General features: G+C 39.3%; 1 protein-coding gene across 1 annotated transcript in view; it reads left to right on the top strand.

Annotated features, from left to right (window-relative positions):
• The window catches only part of SLC35F1 (solute carrier family 35 member F1), a 226,842-nt gene extending 203,955 nt beyond the window's left edge, over window positions 1-22,887 (top strand). Inside the window, exons 7-8 of the mRNA XM_030944956.1 lie at window positions 1,133-1,287; window positions 18,810-22,887. Of these exons, the coding sequence (XP_030800816.1) occupies window positions 1,133-1,287; window positions 18,810-19,034 (380 nt within the window). The 3' untranslated portion in view covers window positions 19,035-22,887. The remainder of the gene's footprint in view (window positions 1-1,132; window positions 1,288-18,809) is intronic.
• Window positions 22,888-23,268: the final 381 nt, after the last annotated feature.

The following is a 23,268-nucleotide window of genomic DNA, read 5'->3' as shown; positions in this document are numbered from 1 at the left end:
TGGACACTGATAGTTTGTGTCTGCTACGTTTCAGTTGAATGTGCACTTCAGTTCATATGCTTCTAAAGGACTCAATCTGTCACAGCTGATTTTGTCCTTTAGACAGCTTTTCTAAAGAATTTTTAGCTAAACGGATCCACATGCAGATATATGGCCATTATATGGCTTTTTTATTTCATCCCTCCTAATCCCTTTCAGGACTTTGGCAATCAGATTTTCTACAACTTTTAGTCAATAACATGTTCTGAAGAGCTGTCATGAGTCTAAATTTAAGCTTAGGCACATATCAGCTGGGAATTCTGCAGCATACGGCAGGCTAAGAAATATCATTTGCATGAGAGTGGATGAGTAAAGTGTTTGCTCAGTTTTTTAACTTCATATTGATTAATTTGCCTTGGGATTTATCAAGTAATAACTGAAGCAATGAATTCTTTCCCAGTAAGTTATTTAGGTTTTTTAATTAATTTAGATTTTTACTGTAATGTATTTTTATTATATTAGTGTCTAACAATCTAATTTGTGTGAGGCACTCTGTAAACATGTAGCAGGAAAGAGTTTCAGCTCACAAGTTTTATTGAGGAAGGCAGACAAAAAGGAGTAGAGGAAGAGAAATGCAAAACTATGGAGTGATTTGTCAGTTTTGGTGGCAAAATAGGACTAAGACCTCTGACACTTGAGTGCTGTCCTCATGCATTCATCCATTTGCTCATTAACTTCTTTGAAAATTATGTTGCATTCATGTTTTGGGTCCATTCCCAGAAAACACTGTGTGCTCCACCCAACTCAGCTGAACTCACTTGGTGCTGGGGACATTCAGCTCCTGTGGAGGCTGGATTTGATACGTTCAAATGCATCATTATGTCCAAATCTGTGTTGGACATGAACTAGTCACTGGTAGTATAAGACACCAACTTGAAACAACTCTGCTATTATGGAGACCCCAAAGGACCTCATGTCCAGTGTTGATATGGTTTTCACTCTCTATATATGTGTACATTATTAATTTGAATTTTTCTTTGAAAAAGCATTATTCTTTCTTTTCCGAAAAACACAACCTTTGGAAGAAGGTTGTCCCAATGAAGTCATTTCTGCAGGCTGTAAGGTCACTTTGCCTCTTGTTTCTCTTCTGCAGGCTTGCTGTACGTTGGCTTTAGTGCCTGTATGTTTGGCCTCTACAGCTTCATGCCAGTGGTCATAAAGAAAACCAGTGCTACTGCTGTCAACCTCTCCCTGCTCACGGCTGACCTGTACAGCCTCTTCTGTGGATTATTCCTCTTCCACTACAAGGTATGTGGAAATGAGGGATGTATTTGGGTAACAGCACTATGCCTCAAGAAACATCAGTCAAGGACAAGGAAACAAAAGAAGCCTCCAAGCTTTGCTAGATCTAAACAGTTAAAGTGCAAGTTGATTTTTTTACTTCAGGCTTCCTACACTAAAACAAACTTTATTTTATTATTTCTTTTCTGAGAGAGCTCATTTTATCTTTTTGTTATAAATTTTAAGATTTGAGTACCTGTTTTTCAGCCACTGTATCATTAATTTCACATTACTTATCAAAGGTTACCTTCAGCTGCTGTGAACAGACCTAATGTGGCAGCATGAAGGGAGGGACTCTTCCAAAATTCCCACAGACTTTTTTTTGCCTGGGAACAAGGTTGCTTCATTCATACTGATTCTGAATTCATAACTAAATTGTTCATAAATTACACCTTTCTCTTGGCCAGACCAGTGGCTTGCCTCTTATTGTAAATGCCAAAATGTGCAACATATATTTGTGTTGAAGTTAAGCTGGCCTCCAAGGTCCCCTAATATTTAAAGCACCATGTGGAGGTGCCACAGGACCACATTTGACCTCTGGTTACAAGGAATGGCACTTCATTATTCACAAGTATCCCCCACCAGTGTCCATCCTGTGAAAATAACATTGCAGTGCTGGAAGCAATTGCTTTCTACCATCATTTTTTCATAGGAGGGAGGTTACTTGATAGCTAAATTGTGTTAGAAGTGTTAGGCAAAAGAAAGCCTTAAAATTCTGTGTCTAATCAACTCATATCAGATTTTGTTGTAGTAATAGTACCTGCATGACTCTGAATGTGACAGTGAAAGTTCAAAACTTCAGAGTTGAACACAAAATTGTTTGCCACTACTGTCTTTTATTTTGGTTTTGTGGCTTTGAGAATTTTGCAGGCACAAGAAAAGCAATGATAGAAACAAAAATTTGACTGAAAACACAATGTAGGGGTTGCCTGCTGCTTTGCATCTCTGTCTCATGGTGATATCATTTCTTTTTCTTTCTGTGTCATGCTTCAAACCCTAAGTGTTTGACATTAGGTGTTATCTGAAAACTGTGTGTATTACTTGATACACACAGATAAATATATTTAGAGGTGTTAGCCCACTGTTTCTGAGAAAAATTACTAAATTACACAATGAAAGACAAATGTTATTCTGAAAACAGTGGTAGTGGTGTACTAGCAAAATCAAACTCCAATAGAGGGAAATAATCAAAAGGCAGCAGAGGGTGAATAGCTCTGTGCTCAGCATTGCTCAAACCTAACAAAAAAGGCAATTTTGCAAACACAAACTCTAAAGTTCAGACACTTGAAAGGCAAAAGGTGAGTTAAAGATTTAATTTCTTCCTTGTGTCTGATGGATACATTCGCAGAGCCAAGAAGGCAGAATTTTCAGCTTTACTGACCCCCATCATTCTACAGTAAGTGCCTGTCAGCTCCCATCCATAATGGCATCTTGGTCTCTCTCCAAGACCTGTATGGAAAAAGTGCTCGAGAGTAGAAGGCTCAGAACGGGGCGGTTTTCTGGTTGAAAGCGTCCATCTCAACATGTGTCCTGGTAAACTGGTTGAGTTCCACATCTGAAGTAACTGATGGTCTCCTCTGCCCCTTGCTCTAATTGTTAGAAAACTGAAAGTCTCATCCTCCTGTGGTTACTGTATGTGTCATGCTGTTGCTTTCATAAACACCAATTATTTAAACTTACCCAGTTTTTTTAGCTCCACTGCTGTCCTTGGAAGACCTTCAGAACATTACTTCTCCAACAGTTACAAACATCCTTATTTCCAGCATAAATTTACTTGTGCCTGGTTTTGGTCCATTCATCTTTCTACCAAGAGTATCCATTAGCAGCAAGAATGCCCTTCTCCATGGCATTTTGCCTCATTGCTACATCAGTAGAGAGGAATCATATTGTCTCTCAGCCTTCACTAATCAGAGCAAGTCCTTCTCTGCACCTCACCTGGTTGGATTTCATCCTCTCTGAGACAGCCCCTTCAGCTCAAGGTCCTGGTCCCTGCAGCACCTGGTGCAATGCTTTTTACTCTGTTTCTCTAGGAAGCCAGTTACCCCATAGATGGCAAACCAGCACTGGCATTTTTCATCACTGCATTTCTTTTGTGATTTATCCTCATCCTGTACTCCATACAACTCAGGTGTCTCTCCTTTCTTCTTCCCAGCTGAAGTGTTGAAAAGGAGAAGACCTTTATAAGGGCTTTTTGAAAGGACCTTTTCCCGAAATGCAGCATCAACTTCTCAAGCTATGTCTCCTTTCACACCCTTCAAACTTACATTGCAGATGAAATCTGAAGAGAGAGGCTATATGCAAAGATCATGTCGATTTTCAAGTCCACTTAGTTATTTGGTTTCTTCTTTAGTTACCATGTTTTTATTCATAGTCAGATGACCTACTCCTTTTCTTTATGGTTTGCTATCAGGTATCATTTTATCTGAGGAAGCAGAACTGTGAAATGTGTGACTTGCACTCAATAATAAAGTCTAATATGTTGGCATGAAGTGACCAGAATTAATTCCCCTCCTAGGACTGTGTACACTTGCTTGTTTCCTAGCTTTTAAAGAGCTGTTTTGTTCCTACCCCAGCTGTACATCTCCTGCAGCTCCTTCTGCTTTTTTTCTGCACTGGCCAATGGGCACAGCCCCACTTCACTGGGAAGCAGATGGGTTTATGCTCAAGTAGGATCAACTGAGTGGTTTAGTGTCCCTTGCAGAATATCATTTTATGAGGCTTTCAAGAAACAGTTGTGATTTTTCCCTCTGCTGCTACTTTTATCACCAGACAGGTTTATTGCACCTATAGCAGTAGATCTATGAAAATCCATGGAAAATGCAGAAAATTAGTTTAACTGAGCTTTAGAGCTTTTGAAACCAAACTGAAGAGGAGATTGTCTTTGAAGTGTTTTGATTCATTAGCATTTCATTTTTATATAATACAGCCTTGCAAAATCATTGTGTGCAGGACATGAGTGAGTTTATAAACAGCTGCATCTCTAGTCTTACCCTACATGCAGGCATCTTCTTAGCACACTGAACACTTCCCAGGCCCATGGAAGCTGGAAATGAGCCTGTTAACTTGACACAATTCTGGTGATATATGTGTAATTCAATATGTCAATTTTTCAAGATTTTATAGTATTAAAATGTAAAAATATGTGGCTTTCAATTGGAGATAGATTACTAGATTGTAATGCATCATTCCTAAAAGTTCTTGCATCCCCCAAATAAAAGATGTCTTTTTAGTTCTTCTGTAATCAAAAACTGATTCAAATATTCCAGTGGATGGAGAAATGTGTCTGGCCTTTTTGGTAACTGAATATCCATCATTGCCATAGCATTTAAGTATACAACGCCATATCTTCAATTTTTTATTTTTTATTTTTATTTCTCACCATAATGAGATATGTTATACAATTTTTACGTTCAAAACCTTCCTACCTGGTCTGTTCTCATTTTACCTTCTTCTTTAGAGCAGGTAACAGGACTGTCCTTGGCCAGTCTTTGTAATGGATACATGTACACAAGTGGTGCTAAAAACTTCAGGGCCACCTCTCTGGGTGCACAGAGTTAGAACTTATAAATAAATGTGGGGGCATTTTTTTGTAGGAGTATTCTTTTTTACATTTTAGTCTCAGCCTTAGCTCTTTTGTTATGTGAACTTTTAGACTTTCTACTTTTCCTTTGCAAGCTCCATGTTGTCTTTACTCATTCTAAGCAAATTAGGTTCTCACTAAATAATCTAAGCAGTTTGTTTTATATTTTCCAGCAGCCAGAGCATGAATACTGATTGTGTTCTGGACCAGCAGGTTGAATCACACTATATTATATCATTACCTAGCTAGCCAAGCACAATCAATTATATTATGCCTTGGCAAATTCATTCATGACTTTATCCAAGATGCATCTATAAAAATTCAGAATTTCTGCATATAGTAGCAATTCATGTGTCTTGATTTAGAATCTCAGAGAGTATCTCTGACAAAGAACTTGGATAGACAGATAAACATGACACTCAAAACCTTCCAGGACCAGAAATCTGAAATTATGCTAGTTGAGACCTCCTTTGCTGATACTAAGTGATGTTTCTAAAAATTAGTTTTCAATGCTAATTCTAACAATATCCATCCAGTGGAAGAGAGCAAATGACAATCTTCCCATTACATCAAGAAGCAAGCCATGAAGACTGGGGTTTTTCCAGCTGGAGAAGAGAGGGTGAAGGTTGGGGGAAGGGGGTTCCTGGTTTTTTTTGGCCAGCACAGATCCTAAGCAATGCCTGTGAATTTGGGATTTACATAGGCTTCACTGTAGTTAAAATTTGACCCTTGCTAGAAATATGTATTGAAGTCAGTGTTAGTTTTTCTGCTGTCTTTGGTGCACTTCAGTTCATTTTCCTAAATTAGGAAAGCCTGCCACGCAAGGAGTAATCTTTAGAAAAATTCACAGTTTCATGACCATGCAGATGAAACCTTATTTTTGACCTTGACTCTATATGCTTCAGGCAGTCCTGGATTTTCTTGGAGCAGGATGGATACAAAGTCTGTGGTTTGATGGCAGGAGTTAAATAAAATTGGTTTGGTTTGGGGGAGGATTGTTTATTACTTTGATTTTTATTTGGCAGCCATCTGAAAGACTTTTCCCAAACCTCTGACCTAACTGAGAAAATACTCCAGTTTATGTTCTCACCTTTTTTTTTTTTTTAATTTCTGTGAAAGTATTAGCTGAAGTCAGTAAGATCCTATTCTTTGTTTGCACTTGTTAGGGAACTAACACCTACCTATTTTAAACTTGACAGTGGTGCTGTCTGTGGTGCATCATTATTTCTAGGGAAGCAGGCAGTGCAGGCTAAAAAGCTGTTTTTTACACTATCACTTTCTCAGTCATATATTTAATGGTATTTTCCTGATGAAATTGAGTATGCAGGCTGCTGATCCATAAACTTCCTGTTTTAATGGAATTTAATCTCACAGGGCTTTTATCCTTGTGAATACCTCTAAGCCTGTGATAATAATGAGCGTAAGTCATATTACTAGTTAATTCTTTATGTCATTGGTAATGTGCAAAAAAAAACCCTATGTTCATGTTTCCTTTTCTTTTTCAAAATACTAAATTTCTTACAGTGGGAGTCCCTCTCAACAGCTCTGATCCCATGAAGCTCTACTGCCTTTCAGCTAAGCAGCATCATTTTGAAATTTCTTTAAATTTACTTATTTAATTGGTTAGCTATTTGAATTTCCTCCTCCAAATTCTAGTCAATTAGAAAATAGTTAGGTGTCTATATTTAAAGAGCTGCGTTGAGATGGAGAGGAGTTAAGTGTGTCTTTGGTCACATAGATGCCTGTGACAGAAAGGGCCCCATCCACTCACCCTTTTTGTGATGATGCAAGATGACATACAATAAAAAAGCTATGAAGTAAACTGACAGAAGAGAGTAGAAGCTGGAAAAAAAAAGTGTCTTCCACTAAGATGTTGCACAGCCTGACAGGTTTTTAACAACACAGCCTGGATATGAAAGCTTTTTCAAAATACTGCATCTTTAAATGTCTTCATTTCACAATGCTATCTTGCAATAGATTCATTAGTTGCAAAGCATGAATAGTGGAACATGGATACTCCCTCTTTGGAAGACATCAAGAAGGGTGTAAATGATGTGTCATTCATATTACTGAAGTTATGATAAAAGCTTTGATTTCAAATATATTTTTCAGACACTAGCTCATCTAAATGAAAAGATTTTTAGCTTGTTTTCAGTGCTTTTAGCTTGGGATTTTTTTTTATTTGGTCTCATGTTAAAAGACTGCACACAACAGAAATTATTGGAAGCTTTCTAGAAAAATGCATTTTTGTTGAAAATGCCCTATTGTCAAAATAGAAATGCTAAGTGAACACATCTTGATCTTGGAATACTCCAAAGCAAACCCCATGCTCACTCCCTTTTTATTATGGGCAACTTCTGAACCACATCTTTCTACCTCTTAGTGTCACACCTTCCTGCATACCTCAAGTGTTAAAATGTAAAATTTATGGACTTAGTGAAAAAATTATTAGGGAATTGTTCAGAGGTCTCTTAAGTATACAACAAGAGTACATTGTGAAGTGCAGTTGTTACAATCTGAAGGAAATAAGTAGCTTTTAATTCCTACCCAGTATGAGAGCTTAAAGGTATTAGGGGAACTCTTCCTGTTACTGGAATTAATGATAAATCTTCAACAAAACCATATTGATTTTAAAGGTGCTGGTGAATGTGGGTTGGAAAAGGAAAGCTGGGGGATCACAGCAATAAAGATGGATAATATCAAAGAACCAGCAAATTGATTGCAAACTGCAGAGAGCAAAAAAATACTGTAGCAAATAACTACATTTTTCTTTATCACAAGAAAAAGTGCAGACAGAAAAAACGTAATGAAGCCATTCTATCTAAAGAGATGGATCTTACTGACAACATACTTTTTCTAAATGATGCTCTATGAATATGAAAGCAAAGACCAAGAGGCTAAGTTTTGTAATTACTTCTGGAGGAAAAAATCAGCATAAATAAAAACCTCAGCATTTCCCAAGACAAGCGTATTTTGAAGACAAGGGAGTACAATGAATGTGTTGAGTTACGTATCTCAGCAATAATTTGCAACCCAGGAGAGAAACAAAAAAAAAAGTAATGAATTAGCAAGGCAGCAGTTGCATTCAAAAGCTTAAACAAGGTTCGGCTACTGAAAATACACAAGAATTTTGAAATTTTGAAATTATGATTCTTTGAACTGGTTGCTATTTTCACCTTTGTATAGGGAAACAAAGACTAGAAGTTCCTCAGAGGTAGACAGAATCATCTTTGAAGGAAAATGCTAAGGATTAAATGCAATGATTTCATTATCAATTTGTTATGGAACTGAGTAAACTCTATTTCAAAAAGTGATCAGAAAATAAGGTAGAATATTTAGGAAGTGTGCAAAGAATTATGTGTGGCCTACAAGTTATGCCATGGTCTATGAGCTGCCAGGAAGGAACATAAAATCTGTTTTGGTATATAACTGAAGTGCTTATTCCAGTTGTGCCTCCTACCAGCCACATCAGTGAGTGCTATTGGCATACAGGGCTAAAACATCCACATCAGCCTCTCTTTCCAACCAGAATGGAGGATCAACACACCAAAGAAATCAGTTAGAAAACATCACTTTTACATGCTTTCAATCTAAGCAGTGGAGTATTTTATTAGCTTCTATAACATCTAAAAAAACATCTTCTTTTGTCTAAACTCCCCCTTCCCACTAAACTGGAAGCTTTCAAACCCATGATATGGGATCGATGCTTGACATCAGCACTGCTGACAAGCAATTTTATTAGCTGGACTAAGCTTCTGGAAGTATTCCCACCACATACATGAGTTAAGTTTAGCAAGGAACACTGTTAAAAAGGCTCATAATGGATCTGAAGGAGATTTTTAATAGCTTTAACTTATAGTAATATGAATTTTACATCTTAAAGACACAAGGAAAACTTCTAAGGGAGAACTCCAAATTCAACTGGATAAAAAAACTGTTTAAAAAATGTTAGAAATAAACAGAAAACAAGGAATCACAAAAGAAAACTAATACTGTGCAGGTAAAAAAAGAGAATGAGTGAAGTCTAATTATTGTAAAAGATAAACCAAACTTGGCAATGAAGAAGAAAGTGAAACAAGCAGTAAAAAGTTCTTGTATATTAAGAGAAGAAATAGTTTTGCTGGGACAAAGTGTAAGGACAGTGGAGGCAGAAATTAAACAACCTTTCACTTGGCACCAAAACAAAATTGGGACCTTCTGTTATATTCAGTAATGATGAGAATTAAATGTGAAGACAATGCACCATCTTTAATAGAAATTGAAATTACTATGTTAGAAGTAGAAACAGAATGCAATAATCTGAGTGCTTCAAATTTGATATGGAGTAGACAATAAAATCAAAAGTAGACATAATTAAGAACATGGAGATAAATGGAAAATTGGATGAAATGCAAGCTTGTTCACACAAGACAGATAATCCTGTCTAAATCTGATGCCTGTCCGATAATTTAACAGATTTTTATAGGGAAAGTCAAATGGTAGATCTAATGTGCAAGGCTTTTGAACAGTGGAGCCCAGAAAATTATCAGCTAAAGAACAGGATTATTGATGTAAAGATTGGAAGGTTGTTGAGGAACTGGCTAATGAGGATAAAGGACAAGGCAATGTGCTGAGAGAGAAACAGCATGCTCGAAGGAACTCGCTGATGGAGGTCCCAAAGAGTTGGTCTGAAGACCAGCCTTGTGTAGTGACTGTAGTAATAGATTTGGCACCCTCAGTAGGAAGAAGAATTAGAATAATCAGGCAACTAGAACTGGCTGACATTGAGAAATGCTGTGAAGCACAAAGTGCGAGGCAGTGTCTGTGGCAACAGATGGGAAGAATTTGAGCACGGTCGTGACAAAGCTGTTTCCAAATGAGTCTGTCTAGGTATTTCTGGTATTGATGAAGAAGTGCTAATGCCATAGGACAGGACAACTTACCATCTCAGCGACAGCACTTCTCTAGCTGTAGCTATAGGGTTTTTTTCTGTCAGCTTGAGAGCACCAAACAGAGCTTTTCTCTTACCTGCTCCAAAGCCTCGACAGAGTAACCATATGGCCCCTAGCAAAGTACTGAATATGCAGATCCCTAAAAAAATCTTTATTGTATGTAACATAGCTTTGATGGGTTGGGAGGGACTGTGGAACCTTAACATATGTGAATTAATCTAGAAATTTACAGGGAGAAAATGAGAATTATTTGATCTAATGATACAAGAACATATGGCTGGAAACTGAGAATGTACAGAAATTAGGGGGATTTTTTTTGCTATCATAGCAGGGAGGTTCCAGGATCATTTCAAATAGGTTAGTGGGAAGTGAAAAAAATCCCTAATAATGCTTGCATGAGACGGATTTGCCAGATGGAATATGTCATCTGACTGTAAGCAGTAATGAGGGGTTGGATTCAACAGCTTAGGACATGCTCTCCACTCTGATTCCCTCATGCACCTGCCTTGAGAGCTGACTCAATTGATAGCTCTTGGAGCTGCTGAAGTTTGGCCTCTCATTGCCAGCAGCAAATGTGCCACACTACAAAGAACCCTGACATGAAGCAGCCATGTCACACTCCCTCCAGACAGCTGGCCTGGTCACTCATCCTGAGGGTAACTGCAGCTGCATAGTCCTTGTTTCTCAGGGTAGGAGTGCCCCCCATTTGCATTGCCAGGAGAAAAGAACACCTTTTGGGAAGGAATTTCTACAGAAATGTATTGCTAGATTCAGCAGAAAAATGTAAACAAAGAATCCAAGATGAATCAGTTATTGTAACTGTGGTTTTGAACGCACTGAGCACAATTAGCCTCATGTACAGTAACAGAGAATCATTGCAGCAGACAGCTGCTGCTATATTAAATACTTGCATACAAACCCAAAAGGACACATGGCAACTGGCAGCTGATAGAAAAAACCAACAAAGAATACTGAAAGGTAAAAGTGGAGAGGGAAAATTGATTTTATAAGCTTTTCTGTTGTGCTCCTCCTTTTTGTATTAACATCTGAAAGGATAGGTCCTTTACCACTTTCTTGCCAAGTAATTGATATAAAATAACCAGAAATGAAGCCCCTTTATGCCATAGTAATGATGCTCACAGGAAATTAGAGAAATGTAATAGAAGTGTTTTAACTACACATAAAAATCTCTTTCCTGCATAGATAAGATTAAAACAGATTGCAGGACTCATTCTACCTTGCGCTTTTTAATTAGACAGACTGCTGGTACCGCAGGGGTACTGAACACAGGCTCCTTTTTCCTCCGCATCTGATGTCAGAGGCAACAAAGGGAAAAAGAAGAGAAAGCAGTGTTCCCATCTCTCCTGGCACCCAGGAAGTGAAGATAAGCCATTTCACACAAACATTTTGCCCTATCAGGCATGTATTTAGAAATGACAGGCTATTATTATTTTTTTCTGAGGATGTCATTTGAGAAGCATGAAATCGTGCAGCTTTGTGCAAAATCAGTATTTGCCTTACAGCTGCCTATGTCAAGCTCAGATATTTTTCCCAAAATGCTATTAGTTTTCTCCATAAGTTTGTTTCATTCCACCCATGAATTCCAGGAAATCTATTAAGTTTCCTAAAACTTTAATAGAATTCGTGGTGACAGTTTTCCAGTAAACCCTCCTCATTTTTTTCTCTTGTAGATAATCTCAGCATCCAAAAGGTAAGAAATTTCGCTTAGGTGTTTCCCACTGACCACTGCCTTACCACCAGCAAATATCATTCAAGAACTGAAAAAGATGGTACTGCTGTATGACAGAAAGCATAGATAAGTATGTTTTACATGAGTAAAACATGCAAGCAGTAGAACAGAATCAAGTGGAAAATACAGAAAATGTGTCATCTGGTTCCTTGTCATCACGGTTTCTATGCAACACTTGCAATTCAGCATAAGCCATAGTAATGGGCAGCATTTCATCTGAGTTAGGTCATATTGAGAGTGCAAGCAAGCATCAGGAATTGAGAAGTATGGCCTTTCTGCCATGCATGAAATGACAGGAAAAACTTCCTTTGGCTTCTTTGTTTTCACCAAATGGCAACAAAGGCAGTGTCAGGTTTTCGCTGTTGTTCAGGCAAGCCAGAAACTTCTTGCTTTGGGTTCTGCTGGCATGAGTGATGTGTTGAGACAAACCTCCTTCATTCAGTGATGATCAAAGATATGGAGTAACTAGCTACACACTCCACTTTTCATCCCAGTTGTGTTCAGAGAGCAAGATAGGACTTCAAGTCATCACTTAAGACTTTATCCTCATGGTTTGCCTAAGAAATAGCTGGAGGTCATTTAAGTGTGAAGATAAGGCAATTCTGCTGGTAGTGGACAGACTTGCTGTCCAGAAGTTATCGTCATTACTGAAGCTGTCCAGCGCCCCTTGGTGCCCTTCTCAGCAAGAGAGCCAACATTTCTGCTCAGACATTCCAGCTTCTGCACTTGGTGAGCAGGGAAGGCGCTCTAAACCATACCTCAGTGGTTTGGGTCTCTTTGGAGATTTCTTAAAAACTGAGAGATCTGGCAGGACACATAAAGGTTCAGGTGGATTTTTTTTTTTTTCCATTTCAATGCAATCTGAAAAACTCACAGCAGCCCTTATGGTGTGTGGTGCCAATTGGGGTTACAAAATACAGTGTTTCACTGTTGGGGGTTGTTTCAGTTTCTGCTGACGGGCAGATCGAGCTCTGAATCCCAAAGAGGTATCTTCCTCATAGGCTGGGACAAGAATAGTCAGCAGCAGTTTAAGTCACAGTGCTGATCCAAGACAGACTCAGTCAGATCCTCCTGGGTGTGATCCAAGGCGGTGGCCAAAGAGCGCTGCGAGCCGTGGCTGGGATGCTGGCTCCTGTTACTATTAATAGAGTAATATGGCTGCAGCATCCAGCCAGGCAAGTGAAAGCACTGTGTGAACTCCTAGCTCTCAGAGCCCTCAGCCTTCTGGTGCTGCTGCTGGCTGGAGAGTGTGTGCATCCCACAGTGCAAGTTCTGCACTTGGTCACGGTGAGCTTCATTTGCTATGTTGGAGGCGAAAATAGAAAATTGTAGAAAGAAGCTCAGCCTCTCGATCAATTTATCAAACAGAGTGGAAATGTCTGTTTGCTATATAAAAATAATGAGAGAAATTCGGTTTTAACTCCCTTCACTCAGCCTGCTCAGGTATTCATGTGTGAAATTACCCAGGGGAAAAAGCCATAAGTCAGTGAAAGAACACCTACTGGCCTTAGCTTTGATGGGCTGTGCAGCGTATGCTACAAACTGAATCAATCTGGAAAGCAGAGTTTACTGCACTGCACAGACCCACTGATGGGAAGGAAGAAGGTGGTGGAACTGGAGAGCATGGATGGTGCCAGCAGAAATATAGAACTAGATTAATTCCACTGATATGTACATTTTTACCCCTCTTCATCAGTATGGTTCTGAGAAGGTCACTTTTCTCTGAGATTTAAAACTTGAATTAATGGACCTGATTTCTTTATTCATTTATGCCAAAATGTGGAGAACTGCCAGATGAGGTAGAGAAAAGGGTAGTTATTCAATTTCATACTTTACCACTGAATATGTGAAACATGACAATTATAAATTTTCAGTTGGTACTTGAATAACAAAAAAAAACCTTTTTAAAGACTTGAAAAGCACAGTTGAGTTGCCATAGGCAAGGAGCTAGGGTTCATACTACCTAAAGAGATTCAATGTGTGGCTGCTGTTTTGAAATACAAATGGAGTGCTGGAGTGCTGCAGCTCAAACAGTCTGCTCCTGCAACTATTTCCAGTTCAATGGACTGAGTAAAACAGAATTAGCATTTTCATAACCATTGCAATAATGTTCAAGATCATTATCATGATGGCTGAGCAAAACCCCAAAAATAGCAAATCGTTGAATTTCTTTGTCTGCATGGGCTTTTCTGCAGACTCACATCTGTCTCATTTTGTCACTCTGGATACTGTTTTGCTGTGGTGTCAGTGGTAACATGGACATGGACATCTGTGATAGCCAGAACTACTTGTCTGCAGATTCCCTCTGCAGGAGTCAGTCAACACAGCCTTTCCTAGATGTGATTTTTCCATGCTGATTTTTCCATGTGATTTTTCCATGCATGTTTCTTTGGGCTTTCCTTTCTGTATTCATGACCTGCGTACTGAAGAATGGCTTGTTCTCTCCGGACCAAAGCATGAATCTACTACCTTCTAAATAGTTTTTCTTTCTATTTTTTTCTTCTCCTGTTACTGTCTAATCACTGTTCAAGACAATGAAATCAGATGCACTCATTTCCCTGTTAAGAAGCTTCCTTTTCTCCCACCTTTCCAAGTGGATTACTTTAAAGCATAAGAGTCTCAGGAGGAAATGGTAGAAGCATTTTACCTGTAGTGATTTCAGGATATATGAAAGACAAGTTTCACATGGACAGACAGTAAAAAGTAGAGGATAAAAACCAGTAGGGAGTAAATTTTGAACGGTTTAATAGTTTATTCTGAATTTTTAAAAATACTAAATTTTCAGGTGCCTTTATATTAATCTTCTTTATTTTAGGAACCTTGTGACGCTTGACTTACTCACAATTTTGATTCGCTTGCCACAAAAATGCTATATATATAAGCTAAATCTTGTTTTGTGAACTTCATCTACACTTGTATGTGGCACTGCAGATATGTTTGGATTCTTTTCTTTTTTAGAGTCAAAGACTTTGTGCATAGGTAACAGAAGGAGTAATTTCACCTTACATTTGCTGTGATAGCTGGAGCTTGCTGCTGCAGTGGTTTTCCTGGTGGGGTTCTGCAGTTCCACACTCTGGAGTGATGCCCCTATTCCTGCAGCCAAGCCACCAGCTTCCATAAGCTCATCAGCTGAACCTGACTGAGCAGATCCATTCAAGTACTGCGTTCCTAATGAACAGCTCAGATAAACGCCAGAACTGTCCACTCACCACAATCTGTGCTTGTTTTGATAGGCTGACAAAATCTTGTTAATATATTTGTCTAGGTTTTGTGTTGTGTGTTTATCTTCAAATTGACAGGCACCAAAGTTGTGCCTTTTACATGCTGAAAGGTAGTGTTAGTTTAATGTAGGCTATTTTTACCACAGGTACTAAATGGTGCCTAGAGAAGATTTTTTTCGTGTTTTCATAATTTTTTAACATTTATGAATATCATTGTATGATCTATATTGAATACTATCAATTGGGGAAGCATTTATAGACACGCAGAGGTCAGAGCAGAGTAGACATGATCAGATCTGTAGAGTTGATTTAACTATTTGATTTGACTGGCAAAAAAGCTTTGGCAGATGCTTTTCATGTCAGTGATGAAATCTGAAATGTTGTAAGTAAGGCACTTTTCCTGCAAAGGAACATTCTGCCTTCTCAGAAGATCCCTATTCCCCATTTTTATTCTGTAAACTCATCTTTATTCAGTAACCAAGTGCTATTATCTCTTTTAAATGTATAAGAAACTGAGGATCATCTAAAATCATTGTGATTCACAAAATAAATTCACAGGTTGAAAATCAAATCCAGGGACTCAAGACTGTTAGATCATTGACCCCACCACAAAGTCACCTGGTCTCTCAATAAGCTTCATGGATGAGCAAGTTTACGTATGTAATACATATGTACCTATAAATGTAGATACGAAATCCACAGTAAAACTGTTTAATGATATGGAAACATGGGTTGACTTTTAGTCTGTTTAGGGTGTGTGACACTCATTAGCTAGTTTGAGCTAACCAGTTTCTCTTCACCATGTTACTCTTTGAGCAGTTATCCTGGAAGGAAGCATTTGGGGAGACATACAAATCTGGATATTTTAAAAATATTTTTTCTTAGAGGAAATATGTTGTCTGTAGAAAGAGATAATTCAGTAAAATGAAGCACAGTATCATTCTCAAGTAGCTTTTTAGGCAGAGAGAGGAATTACACACTTCCCAAGAACCTACAGTTTGGTACTGCAGTTGCATGGAGAGTGGTAATGAAAAGTAATCCTCCCTCACTTCATTTCTTAGAAATGGCTCTTTCCTCTGGTTTTGAATGTGTTTCTTTTTCCTGCCTATTAATAGCAAATCTCAGTAGATGAGGTTTGCAGATGAATATTAAAAAATCTCTAAAACCTTCGTGGTAGTAGAGTGTGCCTGGAAATCTTATCTTCCATAAATTGCAGATTTCAGCTAGAGTCTGAGTAGCATAGTACAGGGAACAACAAATTTTGTATTTGGGGAACTAAGTCTGCGTCTTTCCATTGCACTGATGGATTCACTGCTGTTTTAATAGGAGGAAAATACCCATTTATTTCAAAGGGGTTTGGATCAGTCTGACAGGGTATTGACAAAACCCAGAGATTTGCCATGTACTTCAGTATATATTCCTATATTAACCTCACTACCTTTCTACTTCAGTGTTGCAGAGAGCTGCTGCAACAAATGAATTCAGCCTGAACCTTGTTTCTAAGGAAGGTTAAAAAGGAAGGAATTGTCATAGGACTGTCGGACTCCAGGTCTCTTTGAACTAGCTGTGCACAGATACCAAAGACAAATGTTTCACAGATGTTTGTTTAGATTTCCCCAAGCTTGCCCAAAGCCCTTCCCCCAGGCTGGAGAGCTGCCATGAGGGAGGACACTACCATGCAAAGAATATTGTCAGCCAAAAGAACCCACTGGCAGGAAGCCTCTGAGAGAGGAATGAGAGGTATGGCCAGGAGAAAGGGGATATGGTAGAGCTGGAGCCATGAACCAAAGCAAAAATGAATTGATTTTGTCTGGATGGTTCCTAGAACAAGAAAAAAAGCACATTTAGCTGCTGGAAGCTCCACAGATTCCTGACAGCAGGACACAAGGCAATCACAGATCTGGCTGGCACTCTGGCTATGCAGTGGGCCAAACCAATTGTCTGGCTGGGGTGAGAAAATCAAGCATAAGGTGGGAATAAGGGACAGTGGGAAACTAGGGATGGGAAACTAGATGCATTTGGCTCCTGAGATTTTTTTGAGCTTAGTCAGCTTCACTGCTGCCAAGTGATGCTCAAGTTCAAATACAAAGTGAAAGAGGGGAACAAAGCACTGAGAACAAAATTGTACTGAAAATGGAGGGGGAGAAATCAACCAGAAACTTGAAATTATTGACTTGTGTTTGATTGCCACGTGGGGGAGATGTAAGCTAAACCATCCTATCAGAGCTGTGGCACACAGAAGGAATCCTTCAGCAGATGCTGGGTGAGGCTCAACAGGTCAACAGTGTCTCTGTGACTCTGGGACAGCTGGGTGGTTTCATCAAATTGTGCTGCCAGACAACATGTGAGGGCCTGGTCGCATACATGTTAAAAAACAATTAAAAGCTGATGAAAAGCAAAACTCTTCCTACCCTCCAATCCTTCTCACATGCTTTAAAAGCCTTCCCCGTTACGGTATTTTCCCTGTTGAACATGCACACTGGATATGGGAAACACACACTCAGAGCTATCACCGTGGGTTATGTGACCAAAGCTTTCAGAGATACTAAGGTTCTGTAAAAAGTCCAAATGCTTCCTCAGGCAGGAAGCTGGATGGAGGTTTTGTAGGTTTATGAAGCAGTAACAAATTAACATCACTACAAATCTAGCTTAAGTAAAATTTGTTTTCTCCACAATGTTAATTTCTTTGAGCATAAAAGACAGAATTGCTAAAAAAATTCCAAGATAATATAGTCCATTCTGTCTATTTTGTGCCGTGCTAAGGTGATCCAGAGGAAACAAATGGGGCGTCCATCAAAGCACAGTCAGTCAGGATTAACAAACAGACTTGCAGACACCTTTACATAAAATCCTGAAGTACCTCATGGAGCAGCTAATAGCAGGTTGCAAGTAGTTGATGGTGTTCAGGTACAGATTCCTGACAGCTGCAGGGTACAGGCACTTCTGGAAGTTCCACTGAATACAAATCATTTATATCCTCAACAAGGTGGCTGTGCAATTTGTCCTTCATGGTTTCTCACACACAGCTTGCATGAAGAAATAACTTGTAGTCTAGGATCAGCTGACAAGTCATGGGGGCTTAAAGCCATTTTTGTGTCCCCTGTAGCCAGAAGCCAATATCTAAAGCTAGTACCCAATGGTCTGTGCTTTTAAAACCCTGTCTTTGCCTTTAACTTTATCTGCAAGGGCTAACGAGTTGCCAGAAAGGTTCTTTGTGTTGTATTTTTAGTTCAGACACAAGTCTGTATATGTCAAAAAATTCAGGCTGACCTCTGATCTAGTGAAGCTGTGTGCCAAAATATGTGTACTTGAGCTTTCAGTTAACTGCCCTCCCTGTGTACTTTCAAACCTCATGATGTTGACCCAGAGCACGTTTCACAGATGAAGTTCATCCTGTCCAAACTCCCATTAGACCTTCTAGCACCTGCTTTCTATTCCCAAGCAGGAGATACTGCAGACAGGGTAGTTTTTAAGTGCCTTTATTTATATATATATATATATATATTTTTTTAAATTCTTATTGGAATGATTTTTTAATTATATTTTTATATTTCTAATGGCATGTTAACTTCACAGACATGTGGTTTAGCTGTAACTAACTTCAGATTTGTCCACTGCCTGTCTGACAACTGTAGATGATGGTACCTCACACTGGAGCTGGAGAAACTTGGACTCAGAGGAGCAGCTGGCTTGTCTTAAAGGATGAAAAAAAATCACCTTTGGATCTGTGACCAAAATTCAGCTTTCCCAAGTTCCAGACAGTCAATACTTAACATGCCTGACCCAGAGGAAATCACTAGTTAGCTCTTGGTTACGGAAGACAAGGGAATATTGGTGGGAGTAAATTAACTTTCAAAGAGTCATTCCCATAAAAATTCAACATCCAAATGACAGGGAGTTTGTTCTGTGCAGCGCATGCCAAAACAAGGATCTGTGCCTAACCCTGTCTTTGGGTCTTCATGAACTCAGTTGCTGTGTCTAATGACTCTGCTGTTATTTCTGCTCAGTTTTCAGGACTTTACTTGTTGTCATTCTTCACGATCCTCGTTGGGCTGATGCTCTACTCCTCCACATCCACCTACGTAGCCCAGGATCCTCGGGTGTACAAGCAGTTCCGAAACCCCTCCGGACCCGTTGTAGACCTGCCAGCCAGCAGCCAGATGGAGCCTTCGGTGACATACACCAGCCTGGGGCAGGAGACAGAAGAGGAGCCTCACGTTAGAGTTGCTTAAACCCAGGGCTGTTGATCACCTATTGACAGTGGAGCTTGTATATCCATTATCTCTGTATTGTACATAGAGAAAGGTATTTACCAGGTGCAGTTACACTGGTGAGCTGCAAGGTAGCAAATAAGGAAAGCTCATACAAACACAAATTAATTGTTCCAGGGTGTTCCTTGCAAGGAGATGCCAGTCCCTTGTTTATGAAATGAGCAGCATGTTTGCAATACAAACTGCTGTGTAGAAATCAGTTAATGTCAAACTACCTGTGACAGATATTCAATACGTAAGATGAAATTACAAAGAAAAAGACATTAATAGAAGGGTGTTTTACACACACAGAGTGATGTTATGCCTAAGCCACACCAGCTGTGGAAAAAACGCCTTTTTACAGCAAATACACTTTGTGCAGTCACTGTTAATTTCTCTCTAAAATTTGTTTGTTTGCGCAAAACAGATGGGTTAGTTGTGGTAACAACCCCCTGACACATTTTTGCTAGCACCTTGGATCTGGTGAGGGAAATACAATGAGTTCTTCTGTGCTCTCTGTCTAGTTGCCCTTTCTAGGTAATCTGATTCATGAATCCAGAGAAGGGACAACTTACAATATCCGTCTCTATTCTAGGAATAGGTATAAGGCGAGCATTTTAGCCTTTCTATATTTGCAGAAGTGAAGTACTCCAGCATTGACCTCTCTATGATCCATGGCAGATTTCCTAGTGGCCAAGGTTCTGCATCAGGTGACAGGGAGTCAATTTCTCTGTAGTCGTGACTCAACACAGATTTCTTACTTTTAAAATTTTAACCTGTAGAAAGAAAAATGCATTTTCTAGTTTCCTATGTATTGTACCTCTCCACGGAAAGATGACATATCATGTGGATCAGGGCACTTATTTTAGATACTCAGTGCATCGAGGGTGCCTTCTGCTCTTCCAGTTTGCTTAGTCTCCCGTGGTTCATTATTCTAACAATAGCTATTTAGAAATGTGTCAGTTTTTCACCAAAACCCACAGATTGTAAAAATCAGGAAGATTAAGGGAGGAATTCATGAGCAGAAAGACTGGACCATCTGCTGGTGTTGCTGCAGTAGCACAAAGGCATTTTACTGGCAGGGTGCAGCCAATTATTTTTCATTAGCTGTGAAGCAAGCAGAAGAATTCTGCAGTTTTCTTACATTCCTGGGGACGTGTGAAAATAGTAAGGGTGTGCTCCACACTTCTGTATACAACTGTACTTCTGCCTCAGGAGCCTTACCAGAATGGGGAAAATCTTAGTCACCACCATGAAAAATCCATCTTTGCCTGTATGTTTGCTCCTCTGAGAGCCCAGTACAAGGAAATAATAATTTCAGTATCCTTTATCTATTTGTAATTTAAAATTAAGGAAGACAAGGTGTTCCTGTGTCTAACAATAGATGGGGAATCTAGGAGAGATCTTGGTTTTATTCACCAATCTGCCACATCTTTGCATGAATCCTTGGGCATGGCTTACCTTCTGTGTGGCTGAGTTTCCCAATCAGTATATATGGAAATAATGACATTTTACCTACCTCACAGAGGTGCTATGGGACCAAGTTATTTCAAAATGCTTCAGGATCTTCACAAGGAAGGAGTTTAAGAAGCACATAACAGTGCTGTAAAAGTGTGTATACGTTCATCGTGTTTGAAAATGGAGTTTACAGCATGGTTGATGAATATTTTGCTTGTGGGCATAGAAGGTGAATTTTATTTGAATGTTATTCTGCTGAAAAGGATTGTTTCAAGCAAAAATGTAGGCCTTCATGTTTGAAAAATACAGCTTACCTATTTCTGTATAAAAAAGAAGAAAAAAGTCAATCTATACATTGGAGATTAGAAAGGTCACACTGTTCAACCAAGCAGGATGAATTTCTGCTGAGGTAACATTCATTTTTTACACTTCTGTTCTGCTTTAATATAGAAGGAACTTCCCTGAAGCAGACTGAGAGAAGTTTATATATGCATAACAGACATGAAGTGGCAAATGTCAAAATGCCCTTGAACAGTAGAAGTATGCTGTATCTTATTCTTACTGTGAAGAAGAGGTCATTTCTGTCCCACTGTGTTTGGGCTGTCTGCTACAACCCTGCTGCACCTAAGGGAAGGTTCTGCAGTATTGCCAAATCATGCCCAAAACTAGCCCAAAAGTTTTGGTTAAGATGCTTTGGTACTAAACTAACAAATGTATGATTTTTTTTTTCCTGCCTTCTGTTTTGTTTTTGATTTTTTTAGCACTCATGTTTCTGAACTTTTTTTTCCCTAAACTATTGAGGATTAAAAAAACACAAAAAAAACCCCACTAGATTCCTGCAGAAAAACAAAGTCTGTATTCTGGGGATATTAAGGAAAGTCTAAATCAAAAAAATAAAAAACACAGAAGAAAGAGTACCTGACACTCTAAGATCCTTGGGTCAAGTTCTGTGAGAGCTTTGACCTAAGGTGGATTTCGTACATTCCCCAGGAGAAGGGGTCTGATTACAATCATGGCTCCCTCAGGTACCCAGAGGCACACTGGTGGGCACCTGTCATCTCAGTCTTTTTTGCTACCTTTTGTACCAATTAAATACCTTTCTCTGGGCATTAGTCCCCGTGTTGGTCTGAGAACCTTGAGGATTGTGTGCGTGTGTGTTTCATGTTTACAGTTCCTTCCTTTTGCATAACTGTTTTGATTAATTTCATTATTAGTATTTATTTTTAAGCCAAATGTTTGTAGTCCTTCGGCCTCCCCCTCCTCATTTTTCTGACACTAACTTGTAGACATTTATTAGAGTCTTCTGTGAAACAGCTGGGCAGGAGGCAGCTCCCAGCCAGGTCACAGGGCTGGGAGTTTTTCCTTGCGAGGGGTTGCGATCCATGGGTGGCTGAGAGGTGCCACCAGGCTATTCTGAAAGGCTCTGTTGTACAGGAATAAGTTATGGATGTTTCAGTGAGCGCTCTACAGCCAGCCACCATCCCCTGTGCTTCTGGTGCAGGAGGAGTTTGATGTGCAAAGCGGGGATGCTTCACTCTCTGTGTTTCCCCATAAACAAGGTGGATGCTCGGATTAGCGCCAGTGCGCTAGTCGTGGATGGACCTCGAAGGAAAACAATAGTATAGCTTTACAAAGAACTGTGTTGACTGAAAAACTGAGGTCTAGTGGAGGAAAATGTTCCTTCTGCCTGCTTGTGTTCTGCAGTTGGAGCCCTCAGTGTGCACCAGCAAAGGCTCAGCTATCTAACGGCAGCTACTCTCCGTGTGCGTAGGACGTCTCTAGCTCTGCATAGCTCCTTGCCTCAACAAACTGAAACTCTCTGATTCTGCTGGTCCTGGGCAGCCCTTAGCAAGACTGATGGAATTTTCTGATACTGGATGAAAACCCTCACTGGGAGACAGACCTGGTCTTTGTTCCAGCTATAAAGTTTCAAAACACACAATGATAGACCAAGCAATTGAAAATTTTGCACCACTGTGTCATAAGAAGAAGTTTCAATGTATAGTGTAGAGATTGCTAACTTGTGCTATTAACATTTTGACAAGCGTGTAGTATCGTTTCCTTTCTTTGATTTTTTTTTTTTTTTGGACAACCATTTAGTATTCCTGAGCTAGCTACAAATATAAATTTTACCCCATGGGTAGGATTTTATTGTTAAATGCCATAATAAAGCACACTAATCTTGACACTGCAGATGGAAGTATGAACCAAAACCAAAACCAGGCAAACAAAATCCCAACCCCAAATCCTGCATTGAGAAGCTGAATAAATCTTTCTCCATTTTGATATTTGCATGCACCTATATGGACTGGCTGTGGCAATGTAATGCCTGTATAATGTTTTCAAATAAAAAAAATAAATGCTTTATGAAAGCGGGGTTAGTGGTTTCTTGACTGTTTCCTTTCTACTATCTTTGCCTTAAATGTTTTTTTCAGAAGTCCAAATCTTGAATTGCAGGGAACAGTTTTTCGCTGTGCTCAGGGCTTCTTCCCCTTGTGAGGTGTTAACCCAGAACTCTTTCCAAGGTGTCTAAATAAATGCCATCAGGCATCCTCAAGTATCTTGCCTGGCCCCAGAGGGTTCATCCAGAAGGATAAGAGTACTCCTGCATACCCTCTGTCTTAACCTGCCATTCCCCTAGGGCTAGCTCAGGTACCCTGATAGTCACTGCCCTCATTTGGAAACAAAGCCACTCTTTCCACTGCCTTCCAGAAATTATTAATTAGTCTAGAATGAATCTGAGTAAATTAATCAGTGT

Source organism: Camarhynchus parvulus, chromosome 3, assembly GCF_901933205.1.
Source record: "Camarhynchus parvulus chromosome 3, STF_HiC, whole genome shotgun sequence".
Lineage (NCBI taxonomy): Eukaryota > Metazoa > Chordata > Aves > Passeriformes > Thraupidae > Camarhynchus > Camarhynchus parvulus.
The sequence above is the reverse complement of the archived record's forward strand: the minus strand, read 5'-3'. Positions and strand labels throughout refer to the sequence as shown.